Raw genomic sequence first — 21,876 nt, forward strand, 5'->3', positions numbered from 1 at the left:
ATTATCATGATTATATTTCTCAGGCAAAAGGTTTGCATTTGAAACAGGGAAGCTTGGAGACACGTTACCCATTAGGACTTTTATATATTTACACCGATCAAGCACAGCAATGCCTGTGAAATTAAAAGAAAAACCAAAAAACCAAACAACACTCTCTTGAGGAGTTTGAGCAAGCATTGGGCTTTTTTCATTTTAGGTTTATTCTGTCGTTTGTGCGGTTTCTTTTCCCCCCCGGCAGCCCCTGAGGGCTCCGGAGGCGGCGGGCGGGGCGGGCGCGCGCATGCGCGGGGCGGGCGAAGGAGGGAGCGCGCGGGAGCCGCGGGCGGGCCGCAGGTGAGGGGAGGGGGGGAGGATCCGAGCTGGGGGAGCCGCGCCGGGATTTGGGGTTTTGGGGCCCTGGGGAGTAGGATTGTGGGTTCTTACGGTCTGGAGAGTGGGAATGGGGATCCCCGGCGCTCCGGGAGCGTCCAGCGGCGCTTCTGCCCTTCCCCTACCCGCGCCGGGCCGCCCGTGCTCGCTCCTTGTTTGGATTCCGGGCAGGGTTGTTACTCCAAAAAAGTTTTTCTCTCAAGTCTTAAACCGATGCACAGGGCTTGATACTGTCCTCTTGAAATCCCCAAAGAGGAACTTTAGCCATAATAATCGCAACTTTTAGAAACAGCCTTCCTCAAAGCATCCTGTCAATGACTGCAGTGCAATTCCAGGCTCTGCCAGCGGTGCCTGAGAAATGCGCGCAAAGTTTGGCCGCCAGAGCCATAAGGAACAAGAACTGAAGTGGGGTTTGTTCTGTTCTCTCCAGTAAACATGAAGGTCATCACCTGTGAAATAGTGTGGCATAATAAGGAGCCGGTTTATAGCTTGGACTTCCAGCATGGAGCGGATGGGAGGATCAATCGCCTGGCCTCGGCTGGGGTGGACACAGCCGTGAGGGTGAGCTGAACCTGGGTCTGGACATGTGCAGGGTGTGGGGGGTTGCTATCCAAAATATCGGCTTGGTGTCATTATCCAAAATATTGGGTTATTGGCAGGTACATAGTTTGAGGAAAGAGTGTAAGATTGTACATAGAATTATAGGGTGCTTTGGGTTGGAAGGGGACTTTAAGCTCATCAACTGCCACCCCTGCAATGGCAGGGACACCTTCCACTGTGCCAGGCTGCTCCAAGCCCCAGTGTCCAGCCTGGCCTTGGGCATTTCCTGGGGCAGCCACAGTTTCTCTGGGAATTCTATCCCAGCCTCTCCCCACCCTGACAGGGAACAATTTCACCCTAATATTCAATCTAAACCTACTCCCCTAGTTTGAAGCCACTCCCCCTTGTCATTACATACTCTTGTAAATAGTCTCTGTAGTAGTTTATTGCAGTTGTCTCAGATAAAACTTTTTCCTTCCTCACTTGGAAAGTGACCTCTTCTTCCCTGATGATGCATATGTTTCAGGGCTTTTTTATACATATTTTAGGGCTAGAAAAATGTCAATTTTCTTTGACATAAAATATGCTCCCTGATAGGAGGGTGGAGTGAGGTGGGGTCAGACTCTTCTGCCATGTCCCAATGATTCGTGGTTACCAGAAAATGATGCATTGTGCAGGCTGCCCTAGAGCAGAGGCTGGACAGAGCTAAAGAATAAAGCAGGGATTTATGAAAAGGCCTCCATGGATGCACCTTGGGCAGCACAAGAGCCCAGCCAGGGCTACACCCAAGATGAACCCAAATGGTCCCAAAATGCACGAGCACTCACGGGGTCTCTCCCTGGGATCAGCTCTGCTCCATGGGCACATTGCAGTTCAGTGTCCAATTCCAGCTCAGCCCCTGCCCTCCCATCCTGCTTGTTTTTCTCTCTCCAGCCCACGGGGTTTGTGCTCCTGGGCTGAGATTTGGATCATTTGTCCTTGGTGCCCAGCTGGAGCAGGAATTGTTTTGTCTCCCTGCTCTGTGCAGAGAGCTCACCATCCCATAATATGAAGCTCAGTCCCACACACTGAAGCAGCAGAGAATGTGAAAAATAGAAAAGCTCAAACCTGAGGTATTGCAAAGGGAAGGGAGGAGAGGAAATGGCCTCAAATGGCACCAGGGCAGGCTCAGGTTGGAGACTGGCACAGGAAATTTCCCTGGCAGAGTGGTCAGGCCTTGGGCTGAGCTGCCCAGGGAGGTTTGGCGTCACTGTCTGTGGGAGTGCTCAGGAGGAGTCTGGATGTGGCCTTGGGGACAGGGTTTGGGGTGATGCTGGAGGTCCCTTCCCACCTTGATGGTCCTGTGACGTCCCATCTTGCCCTGGAAAGCTGTAACACTCTCCTAACTAGATCTGGAAAGTGGAGAAGGGCCCGGATGGAAAAGCCATCGTGGAGTTCCTGTCCAACCTGGCGCGCCACACCAAGGCCGTGAACGTCGTGCGCTTCTCTCCCAGCGGGGACATCCTGGCCTCAGGAGGGGATGGTGAGAGCTGCTTCTCCTCTATCTCATCCAGCATCATTTGGAAGTTAAACTAGTTGAAATCCACCTGAATGAACAAAAGGGAGTGGGAAATAAAGGAGCTTGCTCTGGTTTCTTCTACAGATGCTGTCATTTTGCTGTGGAAGCTGAATGACAGCAAAGAGTTGGAGCCGTTGGTTTTTCAGGATGAAGATGAAGCTCAGCTCAACAAGGAGAACTGGGCAGTCATTAAAACTTTGAGGTAATTTATTATTTGGTCAGTTTGGTTTTCTTTTCAGTGTTTTTGTTTTCTCAGTGGATTTTAACATGTGGTACACTTTTCAGTTTGTGTAGAATTCCAGCACTGTGTATAATTCATTTGCTCTGATATTAATACTTTTACTCCCTGTTAATGAGACTCAGAAAAAGGAGGGAGAGGGACATATTAAATAATTAGGGGCTGACAGGACAAGGGGCAGTGGTTTTAAGCTGAAGGAGCAGTTCCTGGCAGCTGCTGAGGTTGATGTGAGAAGAGTTGCAGAAGTGCTTGAAGCACCAGCAGGAGTTTTTATTTGCCTCTTGATTTTTCTTTTAACCTAAAAATTCATAAAACTCATATTCACATGTAGCTTTTAATTTTCAAATTAATAATTGGTTTCTCCTGCCTTCTAGGGGCCACTTGGAAGATGTGTATGATATTTGTTGGACCTCAGATGGAAATTACATGGCGTCTGCTTCTGTGGATAACACAGCAATCATGTGGGATGTCAATAAAGGTAAATGCTGCAGTTATCCCTTGGAATTCCAGATCTGCTGGAAGTCCTTCTTGGCATTTCCTCCCAAAAAAATGGGAAACATCTTTTTTTGTGATTGTTTTTCTGTGTGATTTTGTGGGTGTGTGAGGCCCCTCTATAAATAGATACCAAATATTCTCAGGCCAACAGAATTCATACCTGAGGACTCTGTTCACCTTGGGGTGTTTAGGAAATAACTTTATGTATTTTTTACCCCCCAAAACTCTTGCACAAACTTCTTCTATATTCCTTACTCCACTTTTTGGTGTTGTGCAGCATGGCCTGAGCTCTGTTTGTGTCTTTCCTTTTGAAAAGCTATTTATTTTCTTTGAAACTTGTCAGCTTCTGGTATTTCTTTGCAAGAAAGCAACACTTAAATAATAGAAACAATCCCACCTGGGCCAGTATTCAACAAAGTATTTCTAAAACTCTCTGTAACTTTGTCTCATCAATGTTTTGGCTCTGAGACCTTCCCTTATGGAACATCAGTGGAGTCAGAGAACTCCTGCCTTTGCTAATATTAATCTAATATTAGTTCTAGTTAATTATTAAGTTTGTAGTGAACAAACCCTAAACTGGCACTTTAAAAGCAACTATTGCTGATATTCTTATCAGCCACCATCCAGTGGACACTTGTGTGTTTAAAAAATTATTTCCCTACGTTTTGAAGCATTTTTTTGTCTTGTTTTATATCTGAAATATTTGGAAACACACTGGAATTTATGATCTGAAAGCTGTTTGTAATTTCAGGACAGAAAGTTTCAATATTTAATGAGCACAAGAGTTATGTCCAAGGAGTAACCTGGGATCCTCTAGGCCAGTATATTGCAACCCTGAGTTGTGACAGGTGAGTGTTTTTCCTAAATACTCCTTTTTCCAGGAGGATGAATTAAAAGGAAGTATGCCAGATAAACATGAGGTTTTGTTTTATTCACTTCTTTTGTGTAAGCAGGTTCATGTGAAAGTAAAGTGATATTTTAGTTATTTTTTTTTGGCTTGTGCTCAAGATTCCTGCAGTCTCTCTTAGCAGCAAATAAACTTTTGTAGGAGTCTTCCTTTAGGAATTAAGTTTTGTTATTGAACATTATTAGTAGTCTTAAGAGAGTGCTGCATGGCTGTGTTAATGAGCTGATAAATTCATCCTTGAGGATGGAGCAGTCTGGGACAGTGGAAAGTCCCTGTTCAAGGCAGGGGTGGAATTAAATGATCCTTAAGGTCCCTTCCAGCCCAGAGCATTCCATGATGATACAACTGATGGAGAAGTAGTTAATTGTTTTTAAGATGAGTTCCCACTTTTGAGGAACCTACAGTGCAGGTGAGAACAGCCTGGCCCACCTAATTTCCTTATTCCTCCAAAATCCAAGTGCTGGGACTTCCCAAAATTTGTGGAGTCCAGGAATTGTGAGGTGTTCATTGGTTCTTTGGTCATTAAAGCACATCCCTCTGGTGGTGTCTCATGAGGAGAATTTTAATGGTTAATTGGTGGTCCAGATTTACATTTTGAGGTGCTGACTGAGAAGGGAGATCCTGGGGCATTTTTGGGAAACTTGGGGTGAAAGGAAGCTGTTCATAGGAAAGGCTGGGAGAGCTGGGATTGTTCACCTGCCTTTCCTGTTATCCAGCCTGTATTTCCCTTGGTGCAGCTGGAGGCTGTGTGCTCTGGATGTGTCAGTGCTGCTGGAGACAGAGCCCAGCCCAGCTGAGCACAGGCACCTTTCAGGAGCTGTGCAGAGTGAGGAGGGCACCCCTGAGTCTCCTTTTCTCCAGGCTGAGCACCCCCAGCTCCCTCAGGGGTTCCTCTTAGGACTGGAGGGATAGGACACAGGGAATGGCTTTTTCATGTCCTTCCCAACCCAAAGCATTCTGTGATTCCCTGCTGGCTGATTCTGCTCTCCCATGCAGGGTCCTGCGAGTTTACAGCACCCAAACCAAGCGAGTGGCCTTCAATGTCACCAAGATGCCATCGGGGTCGGGAGCTGAAGGAGAGGTACCTGGTTCTGCTGGGGCTGCAAACTCTGCTGGGGGCTGTTTTATCTGAACTTCCTGTCCCATGAAACCAAAGGATCAAATATTTTCCATTCAAACAATTCCTATATTGTAGAATCATCAAGGTTGGAAGAGACCTTCACACTCATCCACTCCCAGCATCGTCGCCCTGAAACCACATCCCCAAAATTTCTTGCTGATGAAAGCAGTAACACAATCCTTTAGTTGTATAAGTTAAAAATAGTGTGGAGAAAGCAGTTCTTAATAGGAAAAACTTCAAACATACCTGGCAGTATCTGGGAGTTTATTAATGGATGTGAGTAATAATAGTTATAATGTTTTAAAGTTAGTAGTAATAATATTTTAAAGTTAACAGCCTGGAATTTTCAAGAAGATCATTAGATTTGGAAGAAAAATATGAATTAGGGATAATTTAGGAAATTCTAACCCTAAGAGGGAAAACAAAGAACTTTTTTTTTACTCCCAAACAGCTTTAAGTGATAGTAAAATAACACCTCCAGGCTGGCTGTAACTTTCTTAATTCCTTCTATTCATTCCTTTTCTTTTTGGGGGAAAACATTGGTAAGAGTTTTATAGACACTGAAGAACAGGCCTGAGAGCAGGCACTTTGCCATGAGAGAAGTTCTCTTTCAACCTCTAATCCTGGGGTTAGAATGAGATGCCTGGGCAACACTGGGTGTTAAACAATGTTGTTCTCCAGGTTATGGCTATTTTTTGATGGCTGGTTTAAGGTGACAGCTCTGGGAGTGTTTTGCTTTGCAGCTCAAGAGGGATCAAGGATTATTTTTCTTAGCTGTGAAGAATTTTTAGAAAGCTTGAGGGAGCCGTGGCTTTTAAGAGGTTTTCCTTGGAAAGTTCCATCAGGCTGCATGTTTTGTGTCCCAGGGATTGCAGCTGGACATTCCTGGCCTTCTCCACAATCCTGCTTTCTGTGTTGCAGGTGAGGAGCTTTCGGATGTTTCACGATGACAGCATGAAGTCGTTCTTCCGCAGGCTCAGCTTCACTCCTGATGGCTCCTATCTGCTCACTCCAGGTGTGGGGACATCTCCTGGGACTTGGGTTGTGTCACTGAAATTGGAAAACATTCCCAAAGTCATGGAATCCCAGCTGTCACCCATCCCCACCTTGTCGCCAGAGCATTGAGTGCCACCTCCAGGCCTTCCTTGGGCACCTCCAGGGATGGGCACTCCAGACCTCCCTGGGCAGCTCCTGCCAAGGCCTGAGCACCCTTTCTAGGAAGAAATCTCCCAATATCCACCCTGAGCCTGCCCTGGCCCAGCCTGAGGCCGTTCTCTCTCCTCCTGTCCCTGTTCCCTGGAGCACAGCCCGACCCCCCCCGGCTGTCCCCTCCTGGCAGGGACTTGTGCAGAGCCACAAGGGCCCCCTGAGCCTCCTTTGCTCCAGGCTCAGCCCCTTTCCCAGCTCCCTCAATCTATTATATCCTAATTGGAATGTTCCTTAATATTTCCTGCATCTCAGGGATGCTGATTTATCCTAATTAAGGCATTCCTCATTCTCCCTATTGAAGAAAATAAAAACTCCACAATATTCTCCATTAGCAATCTACAACATCAACTTTCTCCTGTGATAAAAGTGGTATTTATGGTATTTTGCTGAATAAATTGCAACACCAGAAGTCTTAAGACAGAAATGTAGGATAATGAATGGAGTGTTTTTGACTCTGTCCTTCTCTCAGATCATTCTGCATTCAGAGTAAAAACAGCCCAGCAAGGAGGGATCAGTGTGTGCCTGTCCAAACCCTGCTTTTATTGATGTCTGGCAACATCAAAAAGCAGCTTTGAAGAGGGAAGTGTATAAGGGAAACAAAACCAGCACTAAATAAATATTTGGGATGCCTTTTTAAGTTATATTCAGCTTTTGCCCAACTGACAAGCCTAATTCCTGGGAATTAGAATATTTCTAGAGAAGCCTAATTCCCAGGAACTGGAATGTTTGTGGACACAAGGTGTGTGCTCAGGAGCTCTCTGAGGCGATGAGTAATGTTGGAACCTTTGTTTTTGCAGCTGGCTGTGTGGAATCAGGAGAGAACGTTACAAACACCACCTATGTTTTCTCCAGAAACAATCTGAAAAGGTAGGGGTTTAGCGAGATAAAAATCTGTTTGGATTTAAAAATAAACAATTCAAGTAGTGCAAATGTGTTTTCTGAACTCCTGGCTCTCTCTGAAGGCCCGTGGGTCACCTGCCCTGTCCTGGCAAGGGCACTCTGGCTGTTCGCTGCTGTCCTGTTTACTTTGAGCTGAGAGGAGCTCCTGCTAAAGGTATGGTGTCTTGGTTGGAAAAGCCAGGTGTCTGCTAAGGAAGGCAGGAGCCTCTCCTGAAATGGAAAATGTAAACCCCCTCCCTCTGAATTGTTATAGTTTTGAAATTAAGATACTTTCAGGCAAAGATATGGGAGTAGGAATAACAGTTCTTTATTAGGAAAACTAAAAACACAAATGCAATTGTACAAAGAAAACAACCCACTGCCAGAGTCAGAGCAGGCCCTGTCCCCCTGTGTGTCAGGGTGGTGGCACAGTCCCATCCCATGGGGGCTCAGCCCTCCTGCAGTGCCAGTTGTGGTTCTGCTGGAGCAGGGATCCTGCACAAGGCTGCAGTTTTCCTCTGGAGCTCCAGGGCTGCTGGAGATGGGCCTGCTCTTCCTCTGGGAATGCAGGGCAGGAGAAAGCTGCTCCTCTGGGAATGCAGTGGGCAAAGGCTGCTGTGCTGCTCCAGGCTCAGATTGTATCCAGGTAGGAATGCTTGGCTCCTGCCCTGGGCGGAGCATCTCTCCATGGGATGATGGAATTTGATCAGCCCTGCAGGGACACTCCCTGGCCATGGAGAGCAGAGATCTCCTGGAGGGAGGATTGGCTGTGGAGAGATAAAGAAAAAACTGCCCAAAGAACAGCAGAGAACTGCCCCAGGTCTGACAGATAGAATACAGACCCCCATTTCCAACCTAAGACATATGGGAAGCTTCAGGGAGTGGGAACTCCCAGCAAATCTGGGAAAAGATGGGGCTGGTCATTATTTTATGCCCCAGCCTTTCAGAATTCCTCTAAGACAGTGCTGAGAAGCTGTTTCCTGACTCTGAGGCCCTGAGTTCACCTCAAGTCCCTCATGAGTTGCTTTTGGTAGAGTGGAGGAATGTTGTTCCTTGGCCTCTCAGGCTGCAGGAGCACTGTGATATATTTTCCCTGAACTGTTAACCATTTTGTGTTCAAAAGAAATAACCTGGTTTAGCACCAGAGGAGCAATGCAGTGAAATAATTCCTGTTAGTCTCAACTGCCCACATCACAGGGAGTTGGAATAGTTTGCTGCAACCACTGGTGTTTATTCAAGGAAGCAGTGCTGGTGTTACTGGGCAGAGCAGGAATTCTGAGCTGGGGACAGGATTTTGTGAAGTTGCACAAGAATTTATTTTGTATTTATTTAATCCAGCTTTATTGTGGGTCCAGAGTGTTTATATTTTAGCAAGACTGACATTACTCAGGTGAAAAGGCAGAGCTTGGCTCCTTTCTTTCAAGGTTAAATTTGTAGTATTCCTTACAGGATTTAGCTGTTCTATTTCCATCATAATTTTAGATCCATGGTGGTGCCAAGGAAGGAGATGAGAGTCTGCAGTTGGTCTCTGTAGCTCCTCTAAAGGGAGACTTTAATATTAAAGTTCTAATAAATATGCTGAAAAATGCCATCTGGAAAATAGGGGGAAAAATTTACAAAACAAGACAGTAGCAATCCAGAGGAGGAGAAGGGTGCTAGTTTTTTTTCAACTGAGAAAATAAACAGTAAATTTCAGACAACAGAAATGTTAAATTTTGCATTTTGTGCAAGAGCTGCCTGCTCAGTGTTTACACTGATGGATGATGTAATTTTATTTAAATTAATGGCTAAGTGCAGTCACTACCTTGCAATAAATACAAGAGAATTCTCACTGTTCATTTCTTTGCAGATGAAATCAGTCCCAAATCCCCCCCTGCCCTGTTTAACCTCCCCTATCGATTGGTGTTTGCTGTTGCTTCAGAAGATTCTGTGCTTTTTTATGACACTGAGCAGTCCTTCCCCTTTGGTTATGTCTCCAACATCCATTACCACACCCTGAGTGACATTTCATGGTAAGGAATTGTATTCCTAAGATTTATTTTGATGGGGAAATGTCCTTTTTCCATGGCCAGTTCTGCACAGCATTTGAGTCCTGCCTTGGGTTTGTATTTCATTTATGCCAGACACGTGGTCACTAAGTGTCTGAGCAGCAATCCATCCCTGTTTGCTGTGTGAATTAGAGAATTAATGGCTCTTAATCAGTTGGGTGAGGGTTGAAGTAAAATCTTGGCCTTTAATGAAAATAAATAAATCCCAAACAGGTCAAGTGATGGATCCTTCCTGGCCATTTCCTCCACGGATGGGTACTGCTCCTTCGTCACCTTCGAGGAGGATGAGCTGGGAGTGCCCCTGAAGGAAAAGCCCCAGATCCATGTCAGGACTCCTGGAGCAGCAGCAGACAAGAAAGCCAAGAAGAGCCAATCCCACAAAGTGATTTCCCCCGGCTCCAGGCTGGCAGAGGGAACCCCTCCCACCAAGGATCCCCCACTGCAACCCCGAACCCCCAGCACTGCTGGGAAGGAGCTGCCTTCCACCCCTGGAGGCATCAAAAGCACTCCAGTACCATCCCCTTCCACCCCTGGAGGCATCAAAAGCACTCCAGTGCCATCCCCTTCCACCCCTGGAGGCATCAAAAGCACTCCAGTGCCATCCCCTTCCACCCCTGTGGGCATCAAAACCATTCCAGTGCCATCCTCAGAGGAGAGGAGAAGCATCCAGGCAGGCACCCAGAGCAGCAGAGCCCCCCAGCCCAGGAGGGTCGCCCTCACCACTCTGCAGTCCTGTTTCAAAACACCCAGGTGAGATTTCTGGTGCCCCTTCCACTTGTAAATAGAAGGGCCAAGACAAGCTGTTCTTGTGCTGCATTTAAAGGCTGAGCTTTGCACAAAAATTCCCAGCCCTGGCTCTGAGTGGAAGCTCTCTTTGATTTGGAGTTTTTTTGTTGTGCTGCAAATGAGAGGTCAAAATGTCTCCTAAAGGTAGAGCTTTTAGGTTTCTTGCCTGAAATGTGAGGCAGCAAATTCACCTGAGCCTTGCCTTCATAACAGAAGGTGTCTGTCTTGGTCTTGTCTCTTCTAGCTCAGAATATTCTGGGATTCTGTCTTCAGGTCCACTTCTCTGCACAAAAATGGTACCTGAAGCCTTCAGCTGCCAGGACCTGTTTAAACACCCTTCTGCCAAAGAGTATTTTAAGAGTTCAAGTCTAGACAGGCCCTCAGTGTGGAACTTAAAACATTGATTAGGTGACTTCCTAAAAGATCTGATTTTTTAGAAATTGCCAATAATCCAGGTATTGATTCCACTGAGCACGCTGCTCCAGTGGAAGGTGGCCCTGCCCATGGCAGGGGGTTGGAAGTGGATAATGCTCCATTCACCTTGTAAAAAGAAGGGAAAATGTGCAGTAAAATATATCTGGACTACCTTTGCAGTTAAGTGATTCTATATTAATTAAATCTTGAAGTGAAATACTCGTGGAAATGATGTCTATAAAGCCATTTAACTGTTTCTGCTCTTTTAAAGGAGAATAAACTTGATTTCCTTGAAGCCAGACACCCCAGCCTCTGCATATCCAGACCCAGCCCCTGTCCCTCCCTCAGAACAGGAGCATGGTGAGTTTTTGTGGCTCTTAACACCAGCCAAGTCTCCTCCCAGTCAGATTTTTCCATTATAGGGTTATATTGTAAAAAAATCCTCACTCTAATTGCAAATTCTAAAGCTTCTTCATTGTTCTGGTGTGTCTGAGAGGTGCTTTGGGCAATATGAAATGTGTTCTCCCTGCTCTGGGGCAGCTGATGGTGACTGTCCCTACAGTTTTATAGCAGTGAAACCAAGGATAAATTCATGGGTGTGATATTCTCCAGCTTTTAAAGACTTTTGTACTTTCAGCTTATCCTTGTTGCAGGTGCTGGGCACTCTCAGACCAGGGTTGGGGTTTTTTTTTTAAATCTGAATTTATTAATTTGAAATTATTTTCCTGTCTGCTTCTTCCAGAGAAGCCATTGCCATCTGATGAGAGCCTCCAAGCTCCCCCAGCCCCAAAACGTGCCAGGACTGAGGAATTGTCCCTTCCTGCACCTGCTGAAGACCAAACCAGCTGTGAGTCCAACAAATAAAGGCTGAGCAGACCCCTCACAGCCTGAAGTCAAAGCAGCCATGTCTGAGTGCATTTCTTTTTGCAAAAATTCAATCCTCAATTCCCAGTCCAAGTTCCCTGTGCGTGTTTGATGTAGAAACATCAACATTTCTGTGAAGAAACTGCCAGTACAGGACCCAGGTTTCAGGAATGTGGTTCTGCAGCAGGAGAAATAGTTGGGAAGTACCTTCAAGAATAAGGAAATCGGGCAAATCTGGGGATTAAAAATCCATCCAGTAAGCTGTGAGTCTCCATTAGAGTCCCTAAATCCATGTTTAGAAAGCATTATGTCTTCCAGTAACTGTCTGGCAAAAAGAATCCAATGCATTCATAAGATTTGATGTGGTTCAAGACCTAAAAAAAGAGGAAATTGTGTCATTCCAGCCTTTTGGTTTATTTCTGGTGTGAAATGATGCTCCCCAGTAGCTGTGGGGTGGAGCTGGTTCTCTCTGAATGCAGCAGCAAAGCTCAGGACTGGGATGTGGAAGCAGAAATGGGAAGATTTAACTGCAAGGAACAAGAAAGCAAAAGGAAGAAATTCTCTGAAGAGCTGCTGGAAGAATGAAACAGCAGAAAGTTCTTCCTGTTTAATTTCTGGACTTAAAAAAGAAATGCAGGTGTGAGAATTTCCTGAGGCAGCAGGATTTGGGTGTGTACATTGAAATTTCCCCTTTCCTTTTCCCCCAACTTAACTCCCTTAGCCAATAAAACACAATCCAGTGGATGGGAAACTTCTACATCTAAAATTTCTTTTTAGCATTTAATGCTTCATAAAAGCAGAAATACAAATACTCCAGAAGTGACTCACAAAAGTCTCACAGGGAGGAAATATTAGCAAAAACCTCTGTCAGTCCTTCAGGCAAATGAACTCTTACTTCCAATTAAATTTCAATAATTAATAGGCAAAAAGTTGTAGGAAGCTTGATGGGATCTTTGTTTTATCACTGTGATGAGGATGGATCTTTGTTAGACTTAATTAAAGCTGGGTTTTCTTCTAGTGAAGAATTACAAAGAAATCATTCTTACATTTCTTGGGTTTCAAGTGGATTTTGGAATTTTTCAGATGGGTTTCAAACAGATTTTGTAACTTTTTAGCTGGGTGAGGATTCATGATTGTCTTGTTCTAGAAAAACTTTTTGCTGTGTAATCAATTTTTCAGATGGGTTTCAAATGGAATTTGCAATTTTTTTAGATGGGTTTCAAACAGATTTTGTAACCTTTTAGCTGGGTGAGGATTCATGATTGTCTTGTTCTAGAAAAACTTTTTGCTGTGTAATAATGGTTCATTTTGAAACAGCCACACCTTGTGCTCCTGTGCTGTTGAAGTTCTAATTCTTAGCTACCCACCTGTCAATTTATTTTGTCATTAATTAACCACTGCCTTCTGGTCAAAATTTGCTTGATCCTTGCCCATGGATTCCAAACAGACTCTGTGTTTTGTCTACACATTCCCTGTGTTTATATGAACTTTGTTAGCAAATAAAGACATAATATAATATAATATGCAATATTATGCAATATAACATAATGCAACATAATATAATAATATAAATAAAACTATAATTAAATATAAAAATATAAATAATATATGAAATATAAAGAAACAATTTATAGAACATATATAAATATTATATAAAACATAAAGACCATAAAATTAATTTTAAAAAACAAGATTTTTCAGGCATCTCTAAGTGTTTTCTGCTCTGGCAGCTGCAGGATCCTGAAGAAGAGACAGATGAATTATGTGCTAACAAAATGTCAGGAATTAAATGACATCCAGGGATGTGATTCCACCACTTCCCTGGGCATCCTTCCTTTTCCAGGAACAAAATTTTCCCTAATTTTTTTCCTAACCACAGCCCTCAAGTGCCCAGCACAGGGACAGCTTTTGGCAGTCCCAAATCTCAGTGCTGCCTGTGAAAAATGGAAACTCTGGAATTCAGGCAGGTGTGAGAGGCTCCTGATTTTCTCTGGCCACGTGGAACGTGGGAGATTGTTGGAAAGGAGGAGGGGTATCCATGGGAATGGAGGTGGCTGGGAGAGGAAAAGGGACAGGAATGGGTTAATGGGAGCTGGGATGTGCAGAGAGGCTGGGGAAGGAGACAAAATGTGTTTGAGGAGGAGTGGGTGGGAGGGGAACTGAGAGGGACAGTGGTGTCTTTGGGAATTCCTGTGCAGGACCCTCAGCCCAGTGAGGATCCTTCTTTCCCAAGAACACCTCATTTCCTAGGCTGGATTTTACTTGAGAGGTTTTTTGTGGGATTTTTTCCTCTCTGGAATGGATAGGCTTTTTTTTTTTTTTTTTTTTTTTTTTTTTTTTTTTTTTTTGCCACAAAACTCTGGTTTCCTACTCTCCTGCCAGCAGGTGACAGCATTCCCTAAAGCAAAGCAAATTGAGCAGAATTTTTCCTCGACTCCAGACTTCATCCTTCCAGACACTTTTCCTTCTCTTTATTTATTTTTTTCTACAAACTGATCATTTCAGGCTTCTTTCCACATGCTGAAGAAGCAAATGGAGTTTTAGAGGGAAGAGGAAAACACAGCAGGAAAACTTCAATAATGAACAGAGCATGGCCTCTCCTACTCAGTGAATCCAGAGGCTTTTCCAGGAGGAATTGGCACCACAGAGGGCCCAAGCAACAGATCTTGGATTAGCCATGGACTGAGGGGACACAGATTCCCAGGACTGGGAATATCCAGCAAAACCTCTGGCTGCAGGAGCAACCCACAGAGCTCCTGGCAGCCTTTATAGAGAGACTGGCATGGATTTGGGGTTTGGGAGAAAAGTCCAGCATGGGAAGAGTGTTCAGTGCCTGGAGGAGGTGACAGGAGAGGAGGGGTGACAGGACAAGGGGGAGTGGCTTTGGGATGACAAAGAGTGGGGTGAGGTTGGATATTGGGCAGGAATTGTTCTGTGGGAGGGTGGGCAGGCCCTGGCACAGGGTGCCCAGAGCAAGAGGTGTCCCTGTAATGGCAGGGGGTTGGATTTTTAAGGTCCCTCCCATCCCAAACCCATCTGTCCTTCCCAGCTATTTTCCCCTGCTTGTTCCAGACATTCCTGCTCAGATCTCTCAGCGCTCGGCAGCATTTTAACCAATCATCTCTGAAGTCAAATCCCAACATTTGGTCCCAATTATCCCTCTCCCTGAGCAGCCCCAACCCCACACAGCAGCTCTGTTCTTCCTCAGGTGTGGGATTTTGGGATGCTGTCAGGGGATCTGACAGAGCTGCCAAGGAATGAGACTGGGGATGCTGAGGTGGCTCCTTCCCAGTCCCTGTGGGAGAAGCTTTTCTATGCTCATCATCTTTGGGTCTCCCTGCAGGTGCTCCAAGCCCAGCAGAAAAGCTGGAATGGGTAAAACAAGAAGGCCAATGGCTCCTGGCCTGGATCAGGAATGGTGTGGCAGCAGGAGCAGGGAGGTCACTCTGCCCCTGCACTGGGCACTGGTGGGGTCACACCTCAAGTGCTGTGCCCAGCTCTGGCCCCTCAGTTTGGGAAGGACCTTGGGACACTGAGCACATCCAGAGGGGACAGCGAGGCTGGAGAGGGGCTGGGAACACAAACCCTGAGAGGAACCCCTGAGGGAGCTGGGGGTGCTCCCCTGGAGAAAAGGAGACTCAGGGGTGCCCTCCTCACTGTGCACAGCTCCTGAAAGGTGCCTGTGCTCAGCTGGGGCTGGGCTCTGTCTCCAGCAGCACTGACACAACCAGAGCACACAGCCTCCAGCTGCACCAAGGGAAATACAGGCTGGATAGCAGGAAAGAGTTTTTTCCAGAAAGGGTGATAAAGTTCTGGAATGGCTGCCCGGGGAGGTGGTGCAGTCACCATCCCTGGGTGTGTTTAACAAAGCCTGGATGTGGCACTGGGGGCCAGGGTTTGGTTGAGCTCTTGGGGCTGGGTTGGGCTCAATGGTCTTGAAGGTCTCTTCCAACCCAGTGATTCTGGGAATTCTGTCAACTGGGAGCAGTTTTCCCTCCTGTGGCTGCCAAGCTTCCAGCCCAGGGATGTTGGTGTTACTGAGGATCCTGCAGATTATTCCCTCAGCTGAAAAATCCCAAGAAAAGCCCCGGCCCCAAGGTCTCCGATCCTGCAACCCGAGAGGATTTGCCTCTCAGAGCATGAAGAATTAAAAAGGTTCACAGATTTCTTTTTGTCTGGAAACTGGGTATAAACCGGGGCTCTTCCAATGCCTGGGAAAACCTGATCCTGGTGCTCCTGAAAGGAGAGGAATCTGTGTCTTTTAAGTTGTTGCCATCTTTTCTGTGAGGGCTGAACACCCCAAATCTTCCTATTTTGCTCCAGTTATTTGTGTTTTCCACTTAAAATGTTTTCCTTGCTGAGAGTTGAACCAGGAAAGTTTCATTTTGAAGGGAATTATTTCTCTGTGCATTTTTCCTCCTCAACATTTGAGTTTTAAGCACAATAATGCAAAATTTTGATGCGAAATAATGTCAGGTTTTGTCTCAGCATAAACTTCGCCCCTTCAGCCACCAAAAGTAAATAAATAAGCTGGGCAGGAATTTTTGTTTTGATTTCTGCCACGCTGAAATAAGGAATTTTGAAGTGTTGTTTGCTGAGGGAAATGGAAATGGGCCAGGTTGGAATGGGAATGGCTGCGGGATCTCAGCCTGTTCAGTTGATCTCCTTCAAAATGGTACTTTGAGCTCACTGAGTGCTCCTCCTGCAAAGCAGGAGCTGCAGGAGCCTCTGGATATTTTTGTTTTCCCTTTTCCAGTGGGGTTTCACCAGCTGGATGTGCTTAAAAATAAATAGCAGGGCAGGAGAGGAGGGGTTGGCTGTGTGCTCCAATATTCCAAATGTGAAATCCCTAAAAAAATCTTCATCTCTGCTGTGGGATGGATTATTACAAGAAGGGAAAATTGATAGCCAGGAACAATCAAATCAGAGTTCTTTGACTGGATCAGCAGGAATAGCACAAAACACTGTCCTGCTGCAATATTTTACTGGATAAAATATGTAATTCTGAGCAGAGAGTGCAGGAAAAAGATGGGTTATTGTCCATGGCAGTTATTCTTTGGAATGGCAAATCCTGTGTAGTGGCAAAGGGTGGGCATAAAACAACTGCACTTTATGCCCAGGCAGGGTTTTCCACCAAAAAAAATTGGAGAACTTTGCCAGGACCTGGGATGTGCTGGTTCCTGGAGCAGGTGGGGTGGTAAATTCACCGTTGCTTCTGTTCACTCTCAGCTTCCCAGAAGGAGGGAAGAAATTTTCCAAATAAATCACAGAATCACGGAATGGTTTGGGTTGGAAGGGACCTTAAAGCCCACCCAGTGCCATGGGCAGGGACACCTTCCACTGTGCCAGGCTGCTCCAACCTGGCCTTGGGCACTGCCAGGGATCCAGGGGCAGCCACAGCTGCTGTGGGAGTTCCTTTCTTTGGATTTTTCTTGTCAGCATAGAAGAATTTATGTGATACTGCACAGAACGGTTTATAAGAGAAAATATAATAAAATCACTGAAAATCACAAATTATTATAGCAGTCAGGATAAAGTAATTCAAGAATTGGAGCATTAAAATTTCACTTTCAAGCCATGTCAAATATGAAGAGTATTAAAACTGATTCCTTGTCTTTTTTTTCCCTTCTCATTTCTGCAGGAAGAGAGGATTTTCACTTCTAGAATTTCTGCTTGGTTAACTCAAAATGAATTTTGGAGTGGGGTTTTCAATATAATTTATAAATACCTGAGGGTAAGGAGCACAGGCAGAGGTGTGGTTTCACCTTATCCACTGCACACACGTTCTTGCTATAAAAATAATTACTCTAATTATATCCTGTAATAGTAACAACTTTCAACATTGTCTCTGAGTTTTACCAGCAAGATCCAGGTGGAAAATGCTTTCTGATGAATAAATTCAGGCTCATGCCTGAGCCTTTTCTGGGAGCAGCCACATGATGGCAACATTGCTAATCCTTAACTTTGTTCATGGCAGCAGCTCCTGGAGCTCAGCTTTGCCTCAGAGCAGGGAGTGGAGCTCTGGAGTTCTCTGGGGTTTCGAGGAAACTTTTCCTTCGTGGTTTGACCTGGAGAGGGACATTTTCCAAGGGATGGAGTGATGGGAAAAGGGAGAATGGCCTTAAGCTGAGGGAGGGCAGGGACAGATGGGATTTGGGCAGGAAATTCTTTATTATGAGGGTGGTGAAGCACAGGTTTCCCGGGGAAGTTTTGGACTTCCTATTGGAAGGTGGGAGCAGCCTGGCACAGTGGAAGGTGTCCCTGCCATGGCAGGGCTGGCACTGGATGGGCTTTGAGGTCCCTTCCAGCCCAACCATTCCAAGATTCCATGAAATCAAACTATTATGAGACACTTTGTGGCTCTCAGCTCAACATGGGCAGATTTTTAAGAGGCAGGAGGAGAAAATGGCACTTTCCTCTTTCTTTCCCCTCCTTTTTTTTTTTTTATTTTTTATTTTTTTCCCTTTTAATGAGCTGCAGTGGAACCTGTAAAACCTTTTCCCTGGTGACAACCAAGCAATTCCTAAACTGGTGCAGCTCTGAAACAGGAGAACAGGATCTGGCACTGCTGAAGGAGCTCAACCAAGTTCAAGCAAGATCTTCTTAGATCTTGGACATGATAAATATGGGCGAGTTTTGGTGGAGACTGGAAGAAAAACGTGTCCTTTCAGCCAAAGTAACTCTTATCCCGACAAACATTTTGCTGGATTGTTATTTGAATGAATATTTAATATAAAACATGCAACCTGCTCTAATAAGAGCACATTCATAATTTTGAGCCCACTTTCCTCTTTCTTTCCCCTTCTTTTTTTATTTTTTCCCTTTTAATGAGCTGCAGTAGAACCTGTAAAACCTTTTCCCTGGTGACAACCAAGCAATTCCTAAACTCCCTTTTAATGAGCTGCAGTGGAACCTGTAAAACCTTTTCCCTGGTGACAACCAAGCAATTCCTAAACTGGTGCAGCTCTGAAACAGGAGAACAGGATCTGGCACTGCTGAAGGAGCTCAACCAAGTTCAAGCAAGATCTTCTTAGATCTTGGACATGATAAATATGGGCGAGTTTTGGTGGAGACTGGAAGAAAAACGTGTCCTTTCAGCCAAAGTAACTCTTATCCCGACAAACATTTTGCTGGATTGTTATTTGAATGAATATTTAATATAAAACATGCAACCTGCTCTAATAAGAGCACATTCATAATTTTGAGCAGGCGAGCCCTGTCCAAAATTCCCTTGGCTTTGGTCTGGGTAAGGAATAACTTAAGAAGGAAATGTTGGACTGCAGCTACTCTTGGCTGAAGGACACAGTACAGCAGGAACAGCTGTGGAAGCAGATTTACTGCAAGAAGTGAGGCTGCTAAAATCCTGACAGTACTTTGATTTTTTTCTGGCTTTTTTTAAATGAAAAAGTCCAATATAGAGTTTATGACTTTTCATACAGTTATTTATTTTAGGAATAAGAGAGCTGCCAAACACAGCAGGTAGTTAATACCCAATTCAGACTGTGTTTAAATAGGGAAGGGGCTATTGGCTGCATCCTTTGGGATTCTGTGATTAACCCACAGGGAGCTGGAGGTGGCTTTTTCCAGAGGCTTTCAGGTGAAACATGAGTGGGATTGGCTCCCTTGGAGAGAAGTGAAGTTGGAATCAGATGTAGCAGATAATTCAGCTCATCCTGAAATGATTTCTCTACTGAAATGAGCTTTCCCTTTGGACAGGGGAGATGGAGCTGCTGGAGATAGCCTGGAGCTGGGATGGAGATTCAGTCCCTGCCTCTGTTCCAGACATGGATCTTTCCTGGTGAGGGTGGTGAAGGTTCTGGAGAGTCAGTCCTGTGAGGAGCAGCTGAAGGAGCTGGGAAGGGGCTGAGTCTGTGGCAAAGGAGGCTCAGGGGGCCCTTGTGGCTCTGCACAAGTCCCTGCCAGGAGGGGACAGCCGGGGGGGGTCGGGCTCTGCTCCAGGGAACAGGGACAGGAGCAGAGGGAACGGCCTCAGGCTGGGCCAGGGCAGGCTCAGCTGGGACAGCAGCAGGAATTTGCCCATGGAAAGGGTGCTCAGGCCTTGGCAGGGGCTGCCCAGGGAGCTTTGCAGTGCCCATCCCTGCAGGTGTCCCCTGGAGGTGGCACTGAGTGCTCTGGGCTGGGGACAAGGTGGCCATGGGGCACAGCTGGGACTCCATGGGCTGGGAGGGCTTTGCCAGCCTCAGGGATTCTGGGATTCTGTGACTCCTATACTCAGGAAGGAGGCTCAGGCTGCTGTGCCCCAACTGAGCTGCCCATGAGTCCTTGGTGGGACACTGGAGGGTGATTCTCCCTGAGTGTCCCATGCCAGGCAGAACTTTGGGATCAGCTCCAGGGGCTCTGTGTTTGGCCCCTGCTGCTCCCAGTCAGCTCTGACATCTCAGGTTTGGGGGATGAGAGGGTTCAGTCACATCCCAACCCGCAGGGGACTGGGGGGCACTGGTTAGTGCTGAACAGTGGCACTTTTTAAACCCCTTTAATGAACTTGGCAGCATTCACTGAACTCTTATTTTTGCTTAGTACTCATGTAAAAAAGGAGGGATAACAATCCTTGCATCCCTCCTGAGTGTGCTCTGAGATTAAATCATGGAATCACAAAATTATTTGGGTTGGAAGGGACCTTAAAGGTCCCCTGATTCCAACCCCCTGCCATGGGCAGGGACACCTCTCAGGAGGTGATGGAACTCATTAAGCAGAAAACAAAGAATTCAACAAAGTTGGCCAAAACACATCTTCAAAATGTGTTGCAGGAGGAACAGAGGAAACTTTGGCTGGGAAAAAAGAATCAGATCTTGCAGCAGGGTCTACAGAAATTGCTGCAGGTCTGGTCACACTGAGGGAAAGCTGGAGCTGATGCCCAGACACCATAAAACCTCCAGAGGAAGGGTGGGTGTTTAGTCCATGGAGTGTCAGCTTCTCTAAAAACCTGTATTCTCCTGTTTGGGTCTTGGAAGCAACAAGACATTCCAGAAAGTTCTGTTGACAGCCCATTTCTGGTTGTACGGATCAGTTTGCTCGTGTCTGCCACGTAACTTCTGCCAGGAGGCAGAACCACAGCTGGGAGAGCCCAGATTGCTTTGGGATTCGGGAGAGGAGGAGCTGAGGCTGTGGCAGACCCTGAGGTGCCATCACTGGGATTCTGCTGGCTGCACTGCATATTCCAGTGCTCGGGATGTGCTGCTGGACACGGGATCAGCACCAGGAGCAAAGAGATCCCAAATGAGGGCACGTGCCTGGATCCAGGTTCCAAAGACTGGATCCAGGTTCCAAAGACTGGATCCAGATTCCAAAGACTGGATGAGTTGAGAACTCCAAAGAGCTTCACCCCAGGGGTGAGGGAGTGGCACTTCTGGTGGGACATCTGCCAGCTCCTGGTGCCAGGAGTTCTGTGGGGTTCTGGATCCAGCACAGCTTCATCTATTATGTGTCCAAGTCACTAAAGGAACACTTGGATATTACTGGGGATGAGAATTCCTTTCCTTTGCTCCCACTTTTCTCCTGCTGGCTGCTTGCTTGATGCTTTTCCCTTGTAGAGGAAGCAAGCACCAATTCCACAAAACTCTAGAAAACATCAACAAGTGCAAAGCTGGTTCCCTGAGTTCATAGTGTTCAGTGGAAGGAAAATATTTTACTGAACTGTCCCAATTTCCAGATTCTTCATCCTCTACTTCCTCTCAAGAGTGAGTGGGCTTAAAATGATCTAACTTTGCAAACATGATGTAAGCCAAATCTGGTGTTATTTTATCTGATCTTTACAACGTGTTTCACAGAATCATCCAGGTTGGAAGAGACTTTCAAGATCATCCAGCCCTGTCATGGCAGGGACACCTTCCACTGTCCCAGGCTGCTCCAAGCCCCAATGTCCAGGCTAGCCCTGGACATTTCCAGGGATCCAGGCACAGCCACAACCTCTCCCAAGCACTTTAGTCCTAACTCTGATTTTCAAGGCTTCTTTTCAAGAATTTTGCTCTCTGTGTTTTCCATGGACTGATAAAATATGACCAAATGAAACAAAGAGGCAGTTCAGGGCAGGGTGGAAGGCTGGAATTACTCTGTCCATGATCCCTTTTCTCCCACAGAGAGCCATGAAAAGCAGCTGAGGCTCATTAGCAAGGCAACCTAATTGGGCTGGAATTGCCAGGGATAGCAATAGTGGTGATAGCCTGAGCCTGGATGGGTTTGAGAGCACCCCTGGTGATCAATACCAGTGATTATGACATTTTTAAAATAAAATTGCTTGTCCTTGACTCTAGTGGAAGGGAGAAGTCCCTCACACATCCCACGGGCTGCAGCTGCTCTGCTCAATACCAAACACTTTGTGAAATGGCCAACAAAAGCCTTTCCTAGCCATCCCATCCCTCTGAGGGGGCAAAATCCCCCTGACTTTGATTCTCTTTGCTCTGGAGGCCTTTTAGTTAAAAGCTCTCTAAT

General features: G+C 45.9%; 1 protein-coding gene across 1 annotated transcript; it reads left to right on the forward strand.

The window, feature by feature from the left end:
- The first annotated feature begins 306 nt into the window (after positions 1 to 306).
- Positions 307 to 11,464, forward strand: CHAF1B (chromatin assembly factor 1 subunit B). Its single transcript, XM_041399838.1, has 14 exons — positions 307 to 333; positions 800 to 930; positions 2,299 to 2,431; positions 2,552 to 2,669; positions 3,080 to 3,183; positions 3,952 to 4,048; positions 5,104 to 5,188; positions 6,149 to 6,242; positions 7,234 to 7,303; positions 7,399 to 7,490; positions 9,165 to 9,327; positions 9,577 to 10,113; positions 10,835 to 10,923; positions 11,306 to 11,464. The coding sequence occupies exons 2-14, from the start codon at positions 805 to 807 to the stop codon at positions 11,425 to 11,427; spliced, it is 1,830 nt and encodes a 609-aa protein (XP_041255772.1). The 5' UTR covers positions 307 to 333; positions 800 to 804; the 3' UTR covers positions 11,428 to 11,464.
- Positions 11,465 to 21,876: the final 10,412 nt, after the last annotated feature.

Source organism: Onychostruthus taczanowskii, unplaced genomic scaffold (genome assembly GCF_017590055.1).
Source record: "Onychostruthus taczanowskii isolate IOZ18803 unplaced genomic scaffold, ASM1759005v1 scaffold17, whole genome shotgun sequence".
In the NCBI taxonomy this organism is placed as follows: domain Eukaryota; kingdom Metazoa; phylum Chordata; class Aves; order Passeriformes; family Passeridae; genus Onychostruthus; species Onychostruthus taczanowskii.

Bases quoted from the DNA above. Each gene is read 5' to 3' on its own strand.
- CHAF1B (XM_041399838.1), top strand. From the start codon at position 805: ATGAAGGTCATCACCTGTGAAATAGTGTGGCATAATAAGGAGCCGGTT. The intron at 2,432-2,551 runs GTGAGAGCTGCT...TTTCTTCTACAG, and splicing joins CCTGGCCTCAGGAGGGGATG to ATGCTGTCATTTTGCTGTGG. The intron at 4,049-5,103 runs GTGAGTGTTTTT...TCTCCCATGCAG, and splicing joins GCAACCCTGAGTTGTGACAG to GGTCCTGCGAGTTTACAGCA.